Raw genomic sequence first — 18,911 nt, 5'->3', positions numbered from 1 at the left:
AGCTTCTGTGGTGGGAGCATGTAGACCAGGAATATGTGTGTCTTGTAAAGTTTGCAGTGTTTTTTAGTGCACGGATGATATAATAGGTTATGAAACTTGACTTTACGGAGTTTATAAAGGCTTCAGTAACACACAAACACAAACACTGTGTTTATACATATCTCAGTTAGCAGAGGAAAGAGGGAATGAGAAACACAGCTAGATGCAGATTTTGTTATTAGATATTACTTTGCTAAGAAACTGTAAAAAATGTTTATCTGATTGACCTTCCTAAGACGTCTCATTTCGCTCATTCAGTCAACTGCTATCAGTAGAGAAATATGAACAGCTCTGGTATCTTCTGTGCGGAGGTGAGACAGAGAAAGCGAGAGCAAGAGACATAGACAGAGTGTGAGAAAGACAGAGAGATAGAGAGGTCAAAGAAAGGAACACAACATTCCTCACTGCTAAATAGGAGGCTACTTGAAACCAGAGCAGCAGCAGCGAGAGGGAGAGGTGTCACAGTCAAAGAGTTATTATCAAGGAGTACATTAACTGTCCAGACACAGCTCTTTTAATGAGGAGGGATTTGTGATGTCATAAATGGATGGGGCACATGCTCAGTGCCAAGTGGCTAGAAGGGTTTAAAGCCCCCAGAGCTGACACGTGCAGCAGTGGACTTGTGTTTTTGCGAAAATCACCCAGTACCTTCGGGGCGAGTCTGATGGGAGTGGCATCTGTTATCAAGAACTAATTGTCCGAGCTCAGCGCATGTCCTCACTAATGGTTGTGTGGCTAAATGGTCTGAAGTATTTCCCAGAAGAGTTGAGACACTTGCTACAGAAAAGGGGACCATTTAACAACTCATTCATACAATTAATCTGGATGTGTCCAGAAACCTTTAAAACCTTAAAGTTTCTTTTAAATTGGAAAGTTTTAACAAGTAGTTTGTCTCAAATTTATATTTATTTTGATCTTGTGGTAGTGATGTAAAAGTCAGGACAAATACAAATACAACTCTAACTCTTCCAAAGGCCACTGAAAGCCACTCCATAAACCAATGCTGTACGGATTTATAACCGTCTGGTCGACACTTGGCACTGGGCATGGTGACTTGGGCACTTCAGTGGCTGCGACACAGCAGCAGATTTTGGTTCATGATTATCTACTGATGTTATACAAGCTGTGTGTGAAAAGGTTCGAGGGCATAACTGTTACGCTTTCTATTTATGCTGTCGTTCTAGTCTTAAGTGTCTCATACGTTTTTTTCCTGATAGAGCAGTGTAAGCAATATCATCATTATACATCAGCCACAGTGGTTCCTGTTTTGCTCATGGTCACTGTTAACTTTCTGTACTTTACAGGAAGTGAGGTTAGATGGCTGATAAGGCGCAGCAGCACTCAGATCTGCCAGACTGAAGCTCGGGACGCTCGCATTCTCAGAGGTATTTCAAATAAAGTCTTTTTATTGCATCTATTTGGTCAAATTGAATTGAGATTTTAAGCTGTTTTGAAGATTACCACTGAAGTGAGCTGAGGCTATGTTGAATATGTTAATGTTAAACATATTTATTTAATAACAGTGTGATATTTGATTTGCTGAGGCTTTGAATTTATCATAATGTATTGTGCGCAATATTTTAATAATGTAACACAATGTATTGTAAGAATTAAAATTAAAATTTTATGCAATTTTGGAGCATTCTGATTGGTCCATTCTTGGTCAACACATAATAACCAGCAGCATATATTTATTCATTTTAATGCTTTGCTTAATGGTTTTAATTCATATGTTTGCTTTTTCTTTTACAAAAATAATTGTTGCCCATAGTTGTTCATGCATATATATATATATTTGGTCATTTCTTGTTATGAATAATTCAAAGGAAGCAAGGACTGTAAATAGCTGAACCACATTTTTTATATGTCATTGAAACATTGTGTCAGGGGTGTTACACCTGAAACAGATAAACTATATTGAAATACGTATGCATAAATAAATTGGCCACATACATAGCACCCATAGCATATTTATGTTTTTTTAATTAAAATAGCAAAAGGTTTCTTTTGGAAAAGTTAAGATATTTGATATTTCTTCTGTGGTTTTCTTTTAAAATAAGGAAGTATTACAACCCCATTTCCAGAAGAGTTGTGCACAATGTAAATAAAACACAATGTACAAAATACAATGACCAGCAAACCATTAAAATCTTATGTTTAATTATGTCTTACTGGAATTCTGTGAAGCTGCTTTGTGACAACATCAGTTGTGAAAAGCGCTATATAAATAAATTTGAATTTGAATTTATAAATAAATAAATTTGAATTAAATATTGTACAATTACAGTATTTTAAATGTTGAAACTTACGCCAGCAAGATGTTGTTAAAACGTTGGGACTGGGACAACACAAGATTGTTAAAGTTGCTCCATGAAAACTGAATAACCACATTTTTTTAAAAAAATTCAAGAATAATGTTTCTCAACTTAAAATACTTAACTGTTAAAAAAAAAAAAAGGAACATCCTTATCTCGGTTCATGCTTTTCAAGGTTTGCAGCTCTTCAGTGTCTAAAACCCTCATCAGCAGCAAAGGGTGAGGAAAGTGTTATTTGATTAAAGGTCACTTTTAAGGGACAAGCTCCACAGGTGGCTTTGAATAAAATAATAATAAATACATTTCTGTTGTGGAAATCAGTGCATGGGCTCAGAAACATTAATTTAAAGGCAATGAGAAACAGAAAGGCATTCTGGGCCAGAGCTAATTTAAGACGAACTGAGGCTGAGTTGAAAAGTGTCCAGTGGTCACGCTATGTATGCTACAACCTCAGGGCTAAAGAGGAGAGGAACCATCTGTGAAGGTATGGGGGTGCCTTAGTGCAAATGGCATGGGTGACATCTGTGAAGGCACCAATAGAATTGGTCTCTTCAGAGTGTTGCTGGCATGAATATAAAAAGGGTTGAACAATTTGTAGAAATCTATGATGTTTCCCAGTTTCAACATTTTAAAATGTTGTCTTTGTATTATATTCAGTTAAATATTACATATTTCATATATCGTTAATGGAATGTACTTGTACTCTATGTTAGAATTACTGAGAGTGGCCCTATATGCCATTTTAGATGGTGCTTTTCATCTTTAAAAAACTACAAAAGCTACAAACACACAACCATCACCCATTTGAAAGGGTGTGGTAATTTAGCCGCAGCACCTTAGTGCTTAGTGCTACACCTTAGTGTAGTTGTTTTTTCATAAGGCAGTAGTTTTGAGCCTTGTACTGATTCAGTTTTAACATTTCTTTTCCTAAAAAAGGGGATATGAGACCTGAAAAATGAGAAGTAAGGTACACCAGAAGGAGACACATGTCTTTGGGTGTCCTCAGCTCAATGTCAATTTCTTGCTACATCTGTACTACACGAGTTTACTCTCTGCGCATTCATTGCAGGCTCCATGGAGACGCAAAATGCAACAAATCCTGTCTGCGAGATCGACAACGATGCGAGGGGCACAGCGGTGTCCACTCTCTATTTCCTGCTCTTTGTGCCTGCCCTTCTGCTCAACCTTATTGTGGCTTGGATCTCCACTCACTTGAAGTCCAAGTCCACCTTCATGGTGTACCTGAAACACCTGGTGGCGGCCGACCTCCTGATGACCCTTACCTTCCCACTGAGGGCTGCAAGCGAAATGCCAAATGTTTCGGAAGCACTGCTGGCCTTTGCCTGCCGCTATTCGTCTGTCATCTTCTACCTGGCCATGAACGTGAGCATCGTTCTGATGGGTCTCATCAGCCTGGATCGCTTTTTCAAGATTGTACGACCCGGTGGGAGACTCTTATGCCAGAACCTGCTTTTCAGCAAGATCCTCTCAGTCATTGTCTGGGTGTTGATAATCTCATCGAATACCATACCGGTGATTGTCACAACAGACCAAGACCCTACAAACAAGACTGATAGCGAGTTCTGCATGCGCATGAAAAGCGATACTGGAAAATCCTGGCACAAAGGGGTCGTCCTGTTCGCCATTTTCAATTTCTGGATAATGTGTGGTCTGATCATGTTCAGCTACACATGCATCACCAAGAAAATCGTGGAGTCCTACCGGAGATCTAACAGCCACAACAATAAGGGGAAGCGCAAAGCCAAGGTTCGGGTTTTCCTGATTCTGGCGGTTTTCCTGATCTGCTATGCACCTTACTACATCATACGCACACCCTACACCAACCTTCAGATCAGCACCAAAGACAACACCAAGGCTGAAACCAAAAGCATGGTCTCTTGCACCCAGCCTATGAAAGTCATCAAGGACCTGACCTTGTGGCTCTCAGCATTGAATGTATGCATGGACCCTTTGATCTATTTCTTCCTGTGCAATGCCTTCAGGAGAAAGTTTATGGAGTTGTTTTCACTCAACAGGTTTTTTCCATTCCTTGCAAAAAGTACAGAACCGTCTCAATCTTCAGACACATCGATGTAATCCCTAGGTAGAAATGAGTGGATCTCTCTTTTCTTTTTTTTTTTGCTATTTTGTTTTCTTTCTTGCGCATGCACCGCTTACACAAGGCTTGGGTTGCTACAAAATCACACAACAAACCTTTGGTAAATAACTACTATGGACATGCAATCGCTGCGAATAAAACATTGCAAAAGAATGATGAGATCTGCGAGTGGAAGCAACATCACAAAGCCAAGGTTGAAGTTTGTGAAACATCTGTTCAGTTTGTGCATTGCTCCCACAGTATTGCATCACAAAATAAAACAAAAGCAGCCATGTCCGATGGCCCAAATTTCCAGTTCTACAGGAGAATCTCCATAATGTGTGGGATGGAAAAGTCCAAGTGTGGCATACACGTAGGGCAGCATGGGGGGGCATGAGGGAGTGTCGCTGTCAAGCAGCTCCAGGGTCCCCATTTTAGCCTGGAGTTTTGTGAGTTCTTCCTGTGTCTGCATGGGTTTCCTCCCAAAAACATTGGATATTCCAAATTGTTCATATGTGTGAGTGAATGGGTGAGTGTATGTGTCATGCCCTGAGGTGGACTCGTGCCCCACGCAGGGTATATTCCTCTATTGTCCACAATGATTCGAGTTGGGCTCCACTGACAATGAATGAATCAAAGTATACAGTACTGTGCAATACCTAATGGTTTCTAAGACCATTTTTTTCATTTGTTTAATTCCCAGTCAATACAGATATTGAGTATTAGTTTATCTCAGTGTATACATCATATGTCTACACACTGGCTACATTACAGCCTCCATTATTCTCAGGAGATTTGCTTTCAGAGCAGGTTGCAGTTTCTGTTTCTCAGGGACCCAATAACCCTCAGCATGTGCAGTAAAGTTGAGGTCTGGGCTCCGCGGTGCCCAGCCCATTGCTCTTATAAAACCACTAAACTATTCGTTTGCTTCCCTCTTCTCTATTGGCCCTTTTACACAATCCCACATTCTCTTTGATTCAGCTCTGTGGGAAGAGGTGGGTTCATTCTGTCTCACACAAATCAAAACTTTATTACTCATTATTAAATGGTCAGTTCAATTAGTGGAGGGTGGCCTCTGGATTGCTGGATTGGCTATGCAAATTTGTGTGTGTGAGTGACAGGGTGAGTGTGTGAAAGTGTCCACAGGTGTGTGTGTGTGTGTGTGTGTGTGTGTGTGTGTGTGTGTGTGTGTGTGAAGTGGTGAGTATATGTTGCCCTGTAATGGACTGTCTCTCTGTCTCTCAGTGTGTTTCTGCCTTGCACCCATTGATTTCTCTTGGGCTCCGACCCAATTACCAAGAACCAAATTACAGCAGGTGAATGAATTAGGGTGGTCTCTAATAATTGCACAGTACTGTACAGTATCCTGAGCTCCAGTGTGTAGTGAAACATATTCCTCTAGTTGTTCTTTACACGTACATTTTTCTTATTATTAATAAAACTGTTCCTGTCATTTGTATTAACATCTGTATATGCTCTTGGATATGCACAAGTGCACTTTATATAGTGTTGTGTAGTGATGTGTGGTGTTGTATTGCTTTGCATCATGGTCCTGGACTAACAATGCCTCGCAATTTTTGTGTACTTGTATGTGGTTGAAAGACCAATAAAGCGTCTTTACATGACTTGACCACATGGAGGCGAGCGTGGAACAGTTGAATTATGGGTCTCTATGGGTCACTGACGCCCTCTGGAGGACATAAAGTAGAAATGCATGCTCACAACTTCATTGTAAACAATGTAACCAACCGTCAACGATATCCACCAAACATAAACATGGCCAATTACATGTTCATCCGTGCGTAGAGGAGAGAGAAGAAGAGAGTGATGGGAGAGAATGAGAGAGAATCAGGTCATTGGCTTCACACGGATGGAATATTTGGCACCATTCCTTCTCGTGAATGGCCTTGTGGAGTTTTGTTGCAGTTTGAATGTGCACGTCTTGGCCTGGCTCCCCCCAGTCACAGAAAGACAGAGGGCTACTGTAGAGTGAAGTAAATCTAAGCCTGAATCTCCATTGGCTCCTGCTCCCTACGTAGGGCACTACATTTCAATAGTCAATGGACGTCCAAATCCATCTTAATAAGTTAGAAAAGTGGTGACCAATGGATAACGTCAGTGGACGTCCAAAATGCGTTTTATACAAGTCATTTATTTCGGGACCAATTAATAACGTCAATGGACGTCCAAAATACGTCTAACAGTCGTCTTTTCAATGTCTGTGTTTGGACGTCTTTTCAACTTTCATTTTCAACCTTAAGAGAACGTTGATTAGACGGCAGTCATTACGTTGTTTCAACGTTGAATCAACGGCTAAATGTTTACTGGGTTAGGACACTGGGCCTGTACAAAGGGATTAGACCTGGAATTGTTTTCAATTGAGAATATCCAATCAAAATTATGTACAGATCAGGACTAGGCTTTGTTTAAATCTCAAAACTGAGCAAGTACCTTAGTCCTCTTCATTATACATCTTCATTACGACTGCATGGTGTTTTACTTGTAAAAGTCTAGCATTTACCTTCCTATTATATAATCTCAGATAGTTACATGTATTTTTTTTAATGACATGAAATTTATTGCTTAATTTAAGAGTGTATGATATGTATAAATAATTAAAACATTAATATTTAAAACGATTGGTGGTTTGTGGTTTCTATTTCCGAGAAAAGGTCCACAGCGGTGGTGATAGGAACCAGACGCCAGAAGATTTTGAGATGTTGTAATGGCTGTTGGTTCCAGTTGTTGTTCCCAAATTAAATGCTGTTTACCGTAAACTGGTGTCCAGCCCTGGTCAGATGTTATTAGAGGATGTAACAAAAACCCAGTTGTTCACCACTTCACTACAGCAACCTGCTGATATGAATAATAATAACGCTGATATTTCAAGTTGGGTTCTTCATGATGCGCACTGCAAAAAATAACATTTTCACATGAAAACTTCCTCATTGGTGGCGCAGCAGGTAGGTGTCGTAGTCACACAGCTCCAGGGACCTGGAGGTTGTGGGTTCGATTCTCGCTCCAGGTGACTGTCTGTGAGGAGTGTGGTGTCTTCTCCCTGTGTCTGTGTGGGTTTCCTCCGGGTGACTGTCTGTGAGGAGTGTGGTGTGTTCTCCCCGTGTCTGTGTGGGTTTCCTCCGGGTGCTCCAGTTTCCTCCCACAGTCCAAAAACACACACTGGTAGGTGGATTGGCGACTCAAAAGTGTTCGTAGGTGTGAGTGAATGTGTGTGTTGCCCTGTGAAGGACTGGCGTCTCCTCCAGGGTGTGTTCCCGCCTTGCGCCAAATGATTCCAGGTAGGCTCTGGACCCACCGAGACCCTGAACTGGATAAGGGTTACAGATAATGAATGAACTTCCTCATGGCTCTTTAATATCTCGCTAAACTCATCTAAAATATAATATTATGATGTTAGTGTGAAACTTTTATTACATTCTTTAGCCTATTTTCAGATATTGCTGTTACACATAATAAAAAAAAAAATACGGACCGTCTATCGGCCATTTTGTAGTGACCTGGGTGCATCAGGGATTCTGTACTAAACCTTTTTAAACATGGGGGAAATGTTCCATGGAGAATAATTTTAATTCATCTTCTCATCTGTGTTAAACTGCAATAGAGGCTGAGATCAAAGGTACTGAGAAAGAGCACAACTCACCGTGCACTCCTACATTATCTAATCTTTAATTTAGCATAGCCGAATTAGCTATGTTAAACACACACAAACAAACAAAGCACATAGACCCACAGAAAGAGAATAAGCTGTCTGTGAACACTCTGCAATGACCACAAGCAGACTCTCAGCATGCTCACTGACATGCAAACACCCACCACAAAACTCCTCCTCTATCTCTCTATCTCTCTCACTCACCATAAGTCTCTTCCCTTTTAATTCTGCCTGTTTTTTCTCAGTGTGTCTGTCCATATCTCTCTCTATTTGCCTGCAGAGAACTGTACTTATTATGCATCCTTAGCTCATAACAATATGCCCAGGGTGTTTCCTAGTTAACACAACCAGCTTTACGTGTGGTGTAAAGGCAGTCTCATTATTACACAATGATTCTCCCTGTGCTGCCTGCAGTTCCACGTTTCCTCTACAGGGGTCTCTAAACCCCCACATCACACAGCTCATTTTGTTGCAGAAAAAGCTGCTTAAAACAACCGTGAGGGGTTCACACTTCAAATATCTCCACACCTTTTGCACAATACCCCCTCACTGCATTATTGTAGCCATGTGCATGGGTAGAAAAATAGATTGAACCATAGCAGCATATTATAATTTAAAAAATGACAAAAATGATATAAAGTTACGTCCTGCTTCCCTTGTGTTTGCTACCAGTCAGAAAGGCCCGTGTGTATCCGACTGGCCATGTTGTTTTCAGGAGATAAAGGGACTGTTCCTGAAGAGCACAGCATCACTTAACGCTCCATTGAGACAGATGCAAATGAGCAAATGAAGTTTGGCACAAGGCAGAACGGACTCTCGCCCAAAACAAAGTCCAGGAAGCCGAACAGGACGGGAATATTCAGCCCACACTGGCACTGCAGACTTATTGTGACAGGAGAGGAAGTCTTTGAGAGGCCAGCAGTAGTGAAAACAAGTGTGTGCTGTGTTGTGCGTGCATGTGTGTGTGTGTGTATGTGTGTTGTGGGGGGGGGGGGAATACATGTGTCAGGATAGATAGATAGACAGACAGACAGACATAGATAGATAGATAGAAAGAATAGTACAGACATTTTATGATATATAATGCATATGCAGATTACCTCACATCCTGACATTGTATAAAAGTGTGTGTGTGTGTGTGTGTGTGTGTGTGTGTGCACGCACTGAGCACTTAGCTCTTAGGGGTGTTGGGAATTCACTGGTCCTCGTGGCCAGAAGCAGCTTGAGCTGAGCTCAAGTGAAAGTAGAGTTTTCACTTCTTCAATCAGCAGCTGGTGAGTCTCTGGCCGCACGCACAGCAGAAATTTGCTTATTCATTTTTTTAAAGCTTTATTAATTTATTATTATTATTATTATTATTTGTAGGAGCTTCTAATACTCACTTATTATTAATTTGACTTTATTTATTATTATTATTATTATATTTATTTAAATATGTTTACTATTTCATATAACATACTACCTTTATATATTATCATGTATAGGAATGCAATTAAAAACGATGTTATATTTAATGTTTCATATTCTAATAACAATAACACTGCTTAGAGTGTGCCTTTATTCCTGATTTAAAAAGAAAGGTACTGACTCTTTTCTGTTATCAATTATTAGAATACATCAATAAATAGGAGAGTATTCAGTGGTCATTTACTAGATTCACAGTAGCCTCTAAATGTCATTATATGCCTCTGTAGAGATTGCAGTTCGTGTCTTGAATCTCACACCTGTGTTTTCAACGTTAAAATACCATCGATGTGCTTTTGAAATAAATAGTATAAATATTCTAAATCATTTGGATACTTTCTGTCCAACATTTCTTCTGAAGTTAATGTTATTATTAGGGAGTTTATACCCTCTTCACTTTAAAAACTACTTCTATACTTCTGCAAAGTCTTTAGATTCAATTTTGGCACATTTCTGTAAAATCTGATAGCATTCAGCCACTGGAGCATGTATGAGGTCAGCTACTGAAGGTGGAGGATTGGTTGTGGATCACAAGCACCCTTCCAGTTCATCTCAGAGGAGTTGGAAAGAGCTCCATCACTCAACAGCACAATACTGGGGGGCTTTATTCCCCTCCACGGCACACTCTTGGCACTGAGCATGTTGCTGGTCTGTGCAGCTGCACCAGACAATTTTATTTCACGCTTCTCTGAGGAGATTACACGTTGGAATGTGTATAGATTAACCTTATATTCTCTATGGGCAAAGGTTTTTTGACACCCATTCGTCCAGCATTTCTTCTGAACTTCCCACTGTTCCCACTGTTGGGGAGGCTTTACGCTACATGCTGGAATATTGCTGTGAGTATTGGTTGCATACAGTTACAGTAATGTCATTTTTATCTACTGTTATTGTGTGGCTATCAGATCTCTAGCTGCACCTCCAGTATGGTTTTCTAGAGCTACTTGCATTTTCTATGAAACCACAGAAAGTGCTTAAGGGAGATTTGAATGCACTGCAAACAGCAGTTAGCATCTGCACTGTGTCAGCCCTGTAACTGGAATTCTAACCCAGAGCTGGACTTTTATCTTAACGGGCCAGGAAACATTGTACAATTTATCAGTGCCTCACATTAATGTCCTCAGAGCCTGAGGAAGCAGCTGAGGATATTAGAAACACTGCACTCTGAGGTAATGCCCAGGGAAATGTGTCTTTACTCTATTTTAGGAGAATGTGTTTTACTGAGTGTCTGAGTGTGAAAACTGTGGAGTGACTTTGATGGAGTACGATGTAATGTTTACTTTGTTACTGTATATAACTGTGGAGTGATTGTGATCTAGTATGAATCTGCAGCGTGTGTATTGCACCCATTCTGACAATAATAACTGCAGCATATTAATCCAGTGTGAAACTGCATTATGCCATTGGTTAATAATTACAGCAGAGTGCTGCAAATGAAATCATGCATTTTCTGCATTTATATGGAGCTAGGCTCCATTTAAATAATTAATATAATATTGTAACAAACTCCAAAGTATTTATAAATTCCATATCGTATTCATATAAATTCATATCGCCCACTCACTTTAAATGTTGGTGAATTTTCATGTTAACATGAACACATGTCTGACACCTTTAACCACATAGTCTCACACAAAGTGCGATCACCAAAAGTGGGTCTTGCTTTTGGAGCGTTGAGACCCCAGGTGGCAAAAGTGTAATGCCCCCGTGTGAAACACTCATTTGTTTGATGAGGTTTTGACTTGGGAACCCAGGTGATGACCTATTTAGGTGATATTCTAAAGCTGTCCCTTTTGAGTATGTGTGTGTGTGTGAGAGAGTGTGTGAGTGTGTGTGTGTGTGTGTGTGTGTGTGTGTGTGTGTGTGAGAGAGAGAGAGTGTGTGAGAGAGAGAGTGTGTGAGTGTGTGTTTGTGTGTGAGAGAGTGTGAGTGTGTGTGCATAAGTGCATTCAGAAAGGGATTTACATGTAAATCCCCCAGGAGTGCACCCAGGTAAAAGTTTTATTGCTCAAATTATTGCTCAAATGTTTCTCTTTAATGTCTCTAGAGATTTAATGTCTTTTTATTTATATTTGTTACCAAGAAATAGCATTAGATAAAAAGGAGATGTGAGACACAGGAGACACAAAGGTGCAAAGAATGTTTACACGTTTTCAGTGTGAGGTTTTACTGGGAACTCTACTTAAACATCCGATCTCATAGTTCATTCATTCATTCTTTATCTGTAACCCTTATCCAGTTCAGGGTCGCGGTGGGTTCAGAGCCTACCTGGAATCATTGGGCGCAAGGCAGGAATACACCCTGGAGGGGGCGCCAGTCCTTCACAGGGCAACACACACTCACACATTCACTCACACACTCACACCTACGGACACTTTGAGTCACCAATCCAGCTACCAACGTGTGTTTTTGGACCGTGGGAGGAAACCGGAGCACACGGAGGAAACCCATGCAGACACAGGGAGAACACACAACACTCCTCACAGACAGTCACCTGGAGGAAACCCACGCAGACACAGGGAGAACACACCACACTCCTCAAAGACAGTCACCCGGAGGAAACCCACGTAGACACAGGGAGAACACACCACACTCCTCACAGACAGTCACCCGGAGGAAACCCACTCAGACACAGGGAGAACACACCACACTCCTCACAGACAGTCACCCAGAGGAAACCCACGCAAACACAGGGAGAACACACCACACTCCTCACAGACAGTCACCCGGAGGAAACCCACGCAGACACAGGGAGAACACACAACACTCTTCACAGACAGTCACCCGGAGGAAACCCACGCAGACACAGGGAGAACACACCACACTCCTCACAGACAGTCACCCGGAGGAAACCCACGCAGACACAGGGTGAACACACCACACTCCTCACAGACAGTCACCCGGAGGAAACCCACGCAGACACAGGGAGAACACACCACACTCCTCACAGACAGTCACCCGGAGGAAACCCACGCAGACACAGGGAGAACACACCACACTCCTCACAGACAGTCACCCGGAGGAAACCCACGCAGACACAGGGTGAACACACCACACTCCTCACAGACAGTTTCCGGTTTCCTCCCACAGTCCAAAAATCACACGTTGGTAGGTGGATTGGCGACTCAAAAGTGTCCATAGATGTGAGTGAATGTGTGAGTGTGTGTGTGGCCCTGTGAAGTACTGGCGCCCCCTCCAGGGTGTATTCCCGCCTTGTGCCCAATGATTCCAGGTAGGCTCTGGACCCACCGTGACCCTGAACTGGATAAGGGTTACAGATAATGAATGAATGAATGAATTTTCACCTCAGAGTGTGTGACCACTGATGCTTGCTGAATACATTTTTGCAGATGGTAATTCAGGCTTATATCAATAGTCATAAAGGGCTTCTGTAGTCAAACACAGTAACGCCTACAGTAAACTGTGACCCAGCCACATAAATAGATAAATGAGGATGTTTCACAGCTGTTTTTTATGTTCCTCAGCTGAACCCAGCATCGAGAATGAATGCGAGTGAGCAGAACTCCTCTTCTTATTGTGAGTTAGACATCAGGGTTACATCTGTTCTCTTCCCTTGCCTCTACACTGCCCTCTTTCTGATCGCCATCGTGCTCAACTGCCTGGCCGCATGGATCTTCTTCCAGATCCGCAGCAGTTCCACCTTCGTGGTGTACCTGAAGAATGTGGTGGTGGCTGACCTACTGATGACCATAACTCTGCCAGTGAAGGTGCTGGAAGTTAAGAAACAGTCATGTTTTGATGAATTAATTCAGGGGTGGGCTTAATTATATAGGGATTTGCTGATTGGTTCCACAATTAAGACACTCCAACAACATAACAGTGGTTTTCTAAGGCGCCGGTGGACAGCCATTTTGCTGATTATGTCAGTATTGTACAGTATTGTGTAGTAAATATAGACCCCAGTTGAGTCCATCGGGGAAGGGCACAGTGAAGATAAGGTTCCCCAGTCAAGATCTTCTGAAGGTTCTCAATACATCCCTGACTACTGTGAATATGCCATAGTTTGACAAACCCCATTTATACTGATTCAATATTAAATTGAACACAGCTCCAACAAGGAACACATTTTCAAGCACATTTTCCAAATGTGTGGCCTGTTGTAGTGAAGGAGGCATATGCAGTCATCTGGGACTTGCAATCACTCATTGTGAAAATGGGAAGCAGGTCAAGACACAAGCAGGCAGGTACACCTAAGTCTAAAAAGAACCAAGGGTCCTCAACAAGGAGACAGTGAGATGAATAAGTGCACAGACTTCCTCAATTTACAAAAACGTGGGTCCATACCTATTGGCCATTTTTCACTGCATGGTACCTACTTGACTCTTGACTCTGCAGTGCTCACATTTTGGTCCCCAATGCCTGGTTGTTTCTCAACTATAACAGTTCCCCCATTAAATGTAGATAGTGAAGTTGCAAAACACCATCTCTACCAGGTCCAGGGCTTCAGAAACCACCACACTGGCAGTAACATTCAACGCTGTTTACCCATCGTGTATTTGCATGTTGTTCTTGTTGTTTAAGACTGAACACAGCTCCGTCATCAGTTCAAACAGATCAGTAGAGTTTTTTGATGCAGCGTCCAGCTCTCACTAGAATCCAAGGAATCTTTGAAGCTCTTCAAAAGGCCATGGTGTAATTTACAAGTTGGCATCACAAATGTGATCTCTGCTGTAGCTTTGTCATGGAGTCTCTCTGGCTAATCAGTGCTCTGAAATATTTACGCGAAACCAGGCTTGTTTGGAACCAGGAGAGAGCAGGAACTAAAAAAGAACCTGGTTCCAGGTACCAAAACCAAATTTGCCTAAAGGAAAAGTAAAAATTTGAGCAGAGTTTAGTAGAAGAGAGTAGGTTCCATGCGGTTGAAAATCCCCATGAGTGAGTAACTGTAGGTAAGTGAGTTTAAGAGTGGGTGGAGCAAGGGAGCCAGGGAGGAGCCAGAACAGGGATAGACTATCCCCAGGTGGAAGAGTCCAAGTCCAGGCTCTTCAGAGAGGAGCCTCTGTAAGAACAGTGCTAAAGTAAAGGCACATATTATTTATTAAGTGCTGCTTCTAAGAAAACTGAGCTCCTCCTTATTGGCACCAAATCAACTCACAATAAAAGTCCCCCCCTCTTACTCTCGACATTGATGATGTAGATATCTCTTTGACCTTTCTTGTTCGTAATCTGGGTGAAATCCTCAACTCCACTCTTTCATTCAGCGTCCTCACCAAAACATCATTCTTCTACTTGCGTAACAATTGCCAAAATCAGATCATCCCTCTCTCAATCTGCAGCCGAAACTGTTATCCATGCTTTCATTTCCAATCGTCTGGATTACTGTAACGCTCTCCTTGCTGGCATCTTCTCCTCCTCCATTCACAAACTCCAGCTGGTCCAGAATCCTGCTGCACGTCTCCTCACCCACACTCGCATGCATCACCATATTACACCTGTTCTCCAACATCTCCACTGGCCTCCGCTCAAATATCGTATTCAATTCAAAATTCTTCTACTGCCCTACAAAGCTCTTAACAATCTCACTCCTTCATATCCGTCTGATCTTCTTCTTCCCTGTAAACCTTCACTGATGGGTTCCTCCATTCAACCTGCAAGGCTTTGGTGTCCAAGCTTTTTCTAGATTTGCACCTAGACTCTGGAATTCTCTTCTTCCTTTGGTTAAACAATTTAATTCTCTCTCCACATTCAAATCTAATCTTAAATGATATCATTTCACACTTGAATATAATCTGCCTCAAGCCTGATCTGTACAGTATCTAGTTCTGTCTACGTGTATGTATCATGGTGTTCTTGTTATCTGTCTTCCTATTGTGTATTACAAATTGTAAGCATTCTTGGGTTCCTGAAAAGTGATATATGAATACAAATTATTATTATTATTATTATTATTATTATTATTATTATAATAAGAAGAAGAATTATTATTAAGGTTTAATGGACCATTCTGATGATCAGTTATTGTTATATCTCCTGCTCCACTTGTGATTTAATCTCAATCAGGCTACATTTGTTTCTCCGTGAAGGTTCTGTCTGATGCTGGTGTGGGTTCGATTCCTGTCCGTGCTTTCTACTGCCGCTACTCTGGCGTCCTCTTCTACACCACAATGTACATCAGCATCTTGCTGCTGGGCCTAATCAGCCTGGACCGCTACCTGAAGATCGTGCGGCCATTCTCCAAGTGCTTCCTGCAGCGTGTGAGGGTGGGTCAAGCGGTGAGCATCGTCCTTTGGGTCGTCATGCTGTCCCTGGCCCTGCCCAACGTGATCCTGACCGACCAGCCGCCCAAGGCTTCCAGCAACGGGTGGCTGAAGTGCAAAAGCATGAAGAGCGTCTTAGGCCTGGGCTGGCACGAGGGTTTTAACTACCTATGTCAGGTGGTGTTCTGGGGCACGTTGGGTCTCATGGCCATCTGCTACACATTCATAAGCCGAAAGGTGTACGAGTCGTACCGAGCCTCCAAGGCCAGCAGTGGCACCGCCAGCAAACGCACCAAGGCCAAGGTACAATCTTATCACTTGGATATACAGTACTGTGCAGCTAAGATTATTATTATTATTATTATTGGCGCCGTCCGTGTGGGTTTCCTCTGGGTGACTGTCTGTGAGGAGTGTGGTGTGTTCTCTCTGTGTCTGCGTGGGTTTCCTCCGGGTGAATGTTTGTGAGGAGTGTGGTGTGTTCTCTCTCTGTCTGTGTGGGTTTCCTCCGGGTGACTGTTTGTGAGGAGTATGGTGTGTTCTCCCTGTGTCTGCGTGGGTTTCCTCCGGGTGACTGTTTGTGAGGAGTGTGGTGTGTTCTCTCTGTGTCTGTGTGGGTTTCCTCCGGGTGACTGTCTGTGAGGAGTGTGGTGTGTTCTCCCTGTGTCTTCGTGGGTTTCCTCCGGGTGACTGTGTGTGAGGAGTGTGGTGTGTTCTCCCTGTGTCTGCGTGGGTTTCCTCCGGGTGACTGTCTGTGAGGAGTGTGGTGTGTTCTCCCTGTGTCTGCGTGGGTTTCCTCCGGGTGACTGTCTGTGAGGAGTGTGGTGTGTTCTCCCTGTGTCTGCGTGGGTTTCCTCCGGGTGACTGTCTGTGAGGAGTGTGGTGTGTTCTCCCTGTGTCTTCGTGGGTTTCCTCCGGGTGACTGTCTGTGAGGAGTGTGGTGTGATCTCCGTGTCTTCGTGAATTTCCTCCGGGTGACTGTCTGTGAGGAGTGTGGTGTGTTCTCCCTGTGTCTGCGTGGGTTTCCTCCTGGTGCTCCGGTTTCCTCTCACAGTCCAAAAATCACACATTGGTAGGTCGATTAGCGACTCAAAAGTGTACATAGGTATGAGTGAGTGAGTGAGTGAGTGTGTGTGTGTGTGTGTGTGTATGTTTGTGTGTGTGTGGCCCTGTGAAGGACTGGCGACTCCTCCAGGGTGCATTCCCGCTTTGTGCCCAATGATTCCAGGTAGGCTCTGGACCCACTGGGACCCTGAACTGGATAAGCGCTTACAGATGAATGAATGAATTCATTCATTAATGTTCTTCTTCTTATTATTATTATTATATAAATAATCTTCTGAATAAGCATGGTGCTTGTATAACATTATATGGAATTACATATATAGCATAAAACATGAAAGAAATAATAGTTGTGTTGTGAGCGAGTGTGAAGAACAAAGTTTGTTTCCAGATGTTCTCCTTGATCGTATGGATTCATTAAATCAACAGACACACTTGATTTAATTTAATTATGTTTTTTTAAACACTGAAGCTAGGCATCGGATGACAACCCCAAATAACACTGGACTGTCACGAGGAGAGATGTGGAAAGGGTTAAACCAACACATTAACACTGAAAACATTACACTTACATGAATAATGGGATTATATAATAAAGGGTTGGGGGTTGTTTGTTTGTTTTTAAACAAATAAACTGTTACTGCTCAGATAAACAGTTTTTTAAATGTCATTTAACTTTTACATAATACTGTCCCTGAACTGACCTGCCCTCACAAACAAGAAGGTTACGCAATGTGTTATTGCTCTGTCAACTTCAGATTTTATCTCAGCTCTTCTTTCCTTCTCAGGTCTTTGTGGTGGTGGGAGTCTTTTTCATTTGCTTTGCACCCTTCCATTTGGCCCGAGTGCCCTACACCCTCACTCAGACGCGGAACATGTCTGTGTGCTGGGCAAAGAACCAGCTCTACTACGCCAAGGAGAGTACGCTCTGGCTGTCGGCCACCAACATTTGTCTGGACCCCCTCATTTACATCTTCTTGTGCCGTGTCTTCCGCAGGAAGCTGACAGCTGCCCTGTGCCGCAGGCCCATGGCTAATGTAGGGCTGGAGTCACCCACAGAGACCTCCACCAAGCAGGAGATGTCTCACATGGGCAATTTCAAAAAATCACATGAACTTAACACACATTAGCATTACTTTTAACTTTAATGATGAGGATGCATTAGACTAATTGCCTGGTTTCAGTTACGAATTGTGTGGGCACTGACAACTTTCACTGGAATATATAAAGCAGAAGTGTTCCACTGCCTGAACTTAGCGCAGTAAAGAGTGTTTTATAATGTTGCATATACTGTATATAATTAAGTTTGAAGTTGCCCTGAAGCCTCTGAAATACTACTTAAAGCTAAACTGGTAAATGCTGTAAGTTTTATAATGCAGTCATTATAATACACGAATATTTAAGAGGCCCTAAGATTGAGTCTTGAGGAACACCAAATGTGTTAAGTGCCAAGGAATTATAAAAAAATGTGTATTTGTACTTTTAAAAGGCTGGACTCTTTACTGTAAAAAGTTTGTAAAATTATTGTACTGTTGTAAAAAATACTTTCAAATGCTCTGTAGTTAATTAATTTAGACTAAACTAGTAAAAGTGTATAAAATAATCTATAATTGCAGAATAGATGGCACGTGTAGTTCATATTGTTTTTTAAAGAGTCATCAGTCTGACTCTTTAAGTCTTTGAGTTCTTGCAAAGCGCTATATAAATGTATTATTATTATTATTATTATTAGTCTGTGTAATATTTCACACAGGAACTAATTAACTAGAAAATTCTAATATATTTTTGCTTATATATATATGTATATATATTATATCAGATTTCAGATTGTGTGTGAATAAGGGGAACGTATGCAAATCATCTTTAATTTTTTTAATTTACACAAATACAATTTTGATAGTCAAATTATTTATCAGTTATTAAAAAGAATAAAAGACTATTTTGATTATAACTCACACAGTTATTCACTGGCCATTTCAGTGATTAGCTTTTAAATGTAAATTGAGCCATATGCTAACAATTAAGACAATAAAAATTAATACTTCATTCAA

At 41.7% G+C, this 18,911-nt stretch overlaps 2 protein-coding genes across 3 annotated transcripts; both read left to right on the top strand.

Annotated features, from left to right (window-relative positions):
- Positions 1-1,372: 1,372 nt before the first annotated feature.
- Positions 1,373-7,043, top strand: LOC136675918 (P2Y purinoceptor 13-like). The gene is made up of 2 exons (XM_066652727.1): positions 1,373-1,424; positions 3,424-7,043. Exon 2 carries the CDS (start codon positions 3,429-3,431, stop codon positions 4,449-4,451), a length of 1,023 nt encoding a protein of 340 aa, XP_066508824.1. The 5' UTR covers positions 1,373-1,424; positions 3,424-3,428; the 3' UTR covers positions 4,452-7,043.
- A 2,235-nt stretch (positions 7,044-9,278) lies between these two features.
- On the top strand, positions 9,279-18,737 carry LOC136675744 (P2Y purinoceptor 13-like). Of its 2 annotated transcripts, none has more exons than XM_066652484.1 (4): positions 9,279-9,393; positions 13,069-13,120; positions 15,628-16,104; positions 17,649-18,737. In XM_066652484.1, exons 2-4 carry the CDS (start codon positions 13,091-13,093, stop codon positions 17,988-17,990), a joined length of 849 nt encoding a protein of 282 aa, XP_066508581.1. In that variant the 5' UTR covers positions 9,279-9,393; positions 13,069-13,090; the 3' UTR covers positions 17,991-18,737. The 2 variants fall into 2 exon arrangements, with proteins under 2 accessions (XP_066508581.1, XP_066508580.1); XM_066652483.1 differs by having other exon boundaries at positions 13,069-13,311.
- Positions 18,738-18,911: the final 174 nt, after the last annotated feature.

Source organism: Hoplias malabaricus, chromosome X1 (genome assembly GCF_029633855.1).
Source record: "Hoplias malabaricus isolate fHopMal1 chromosome X1, fHopMal1.hap1, whole genome shotgun sequence".
In the NCBI taxonomy this organism is placed as follows: Eukaryota; Metazoa; Chordata; class Actinopteri; order Characiformes; family Erythrinidae; genus Hoplias; species Hoplias malabaricus.
Note: the sequence above shows the minus strand (reverse complement) of the source record. Positions and strands in the feature narration are given on the sequence as shown.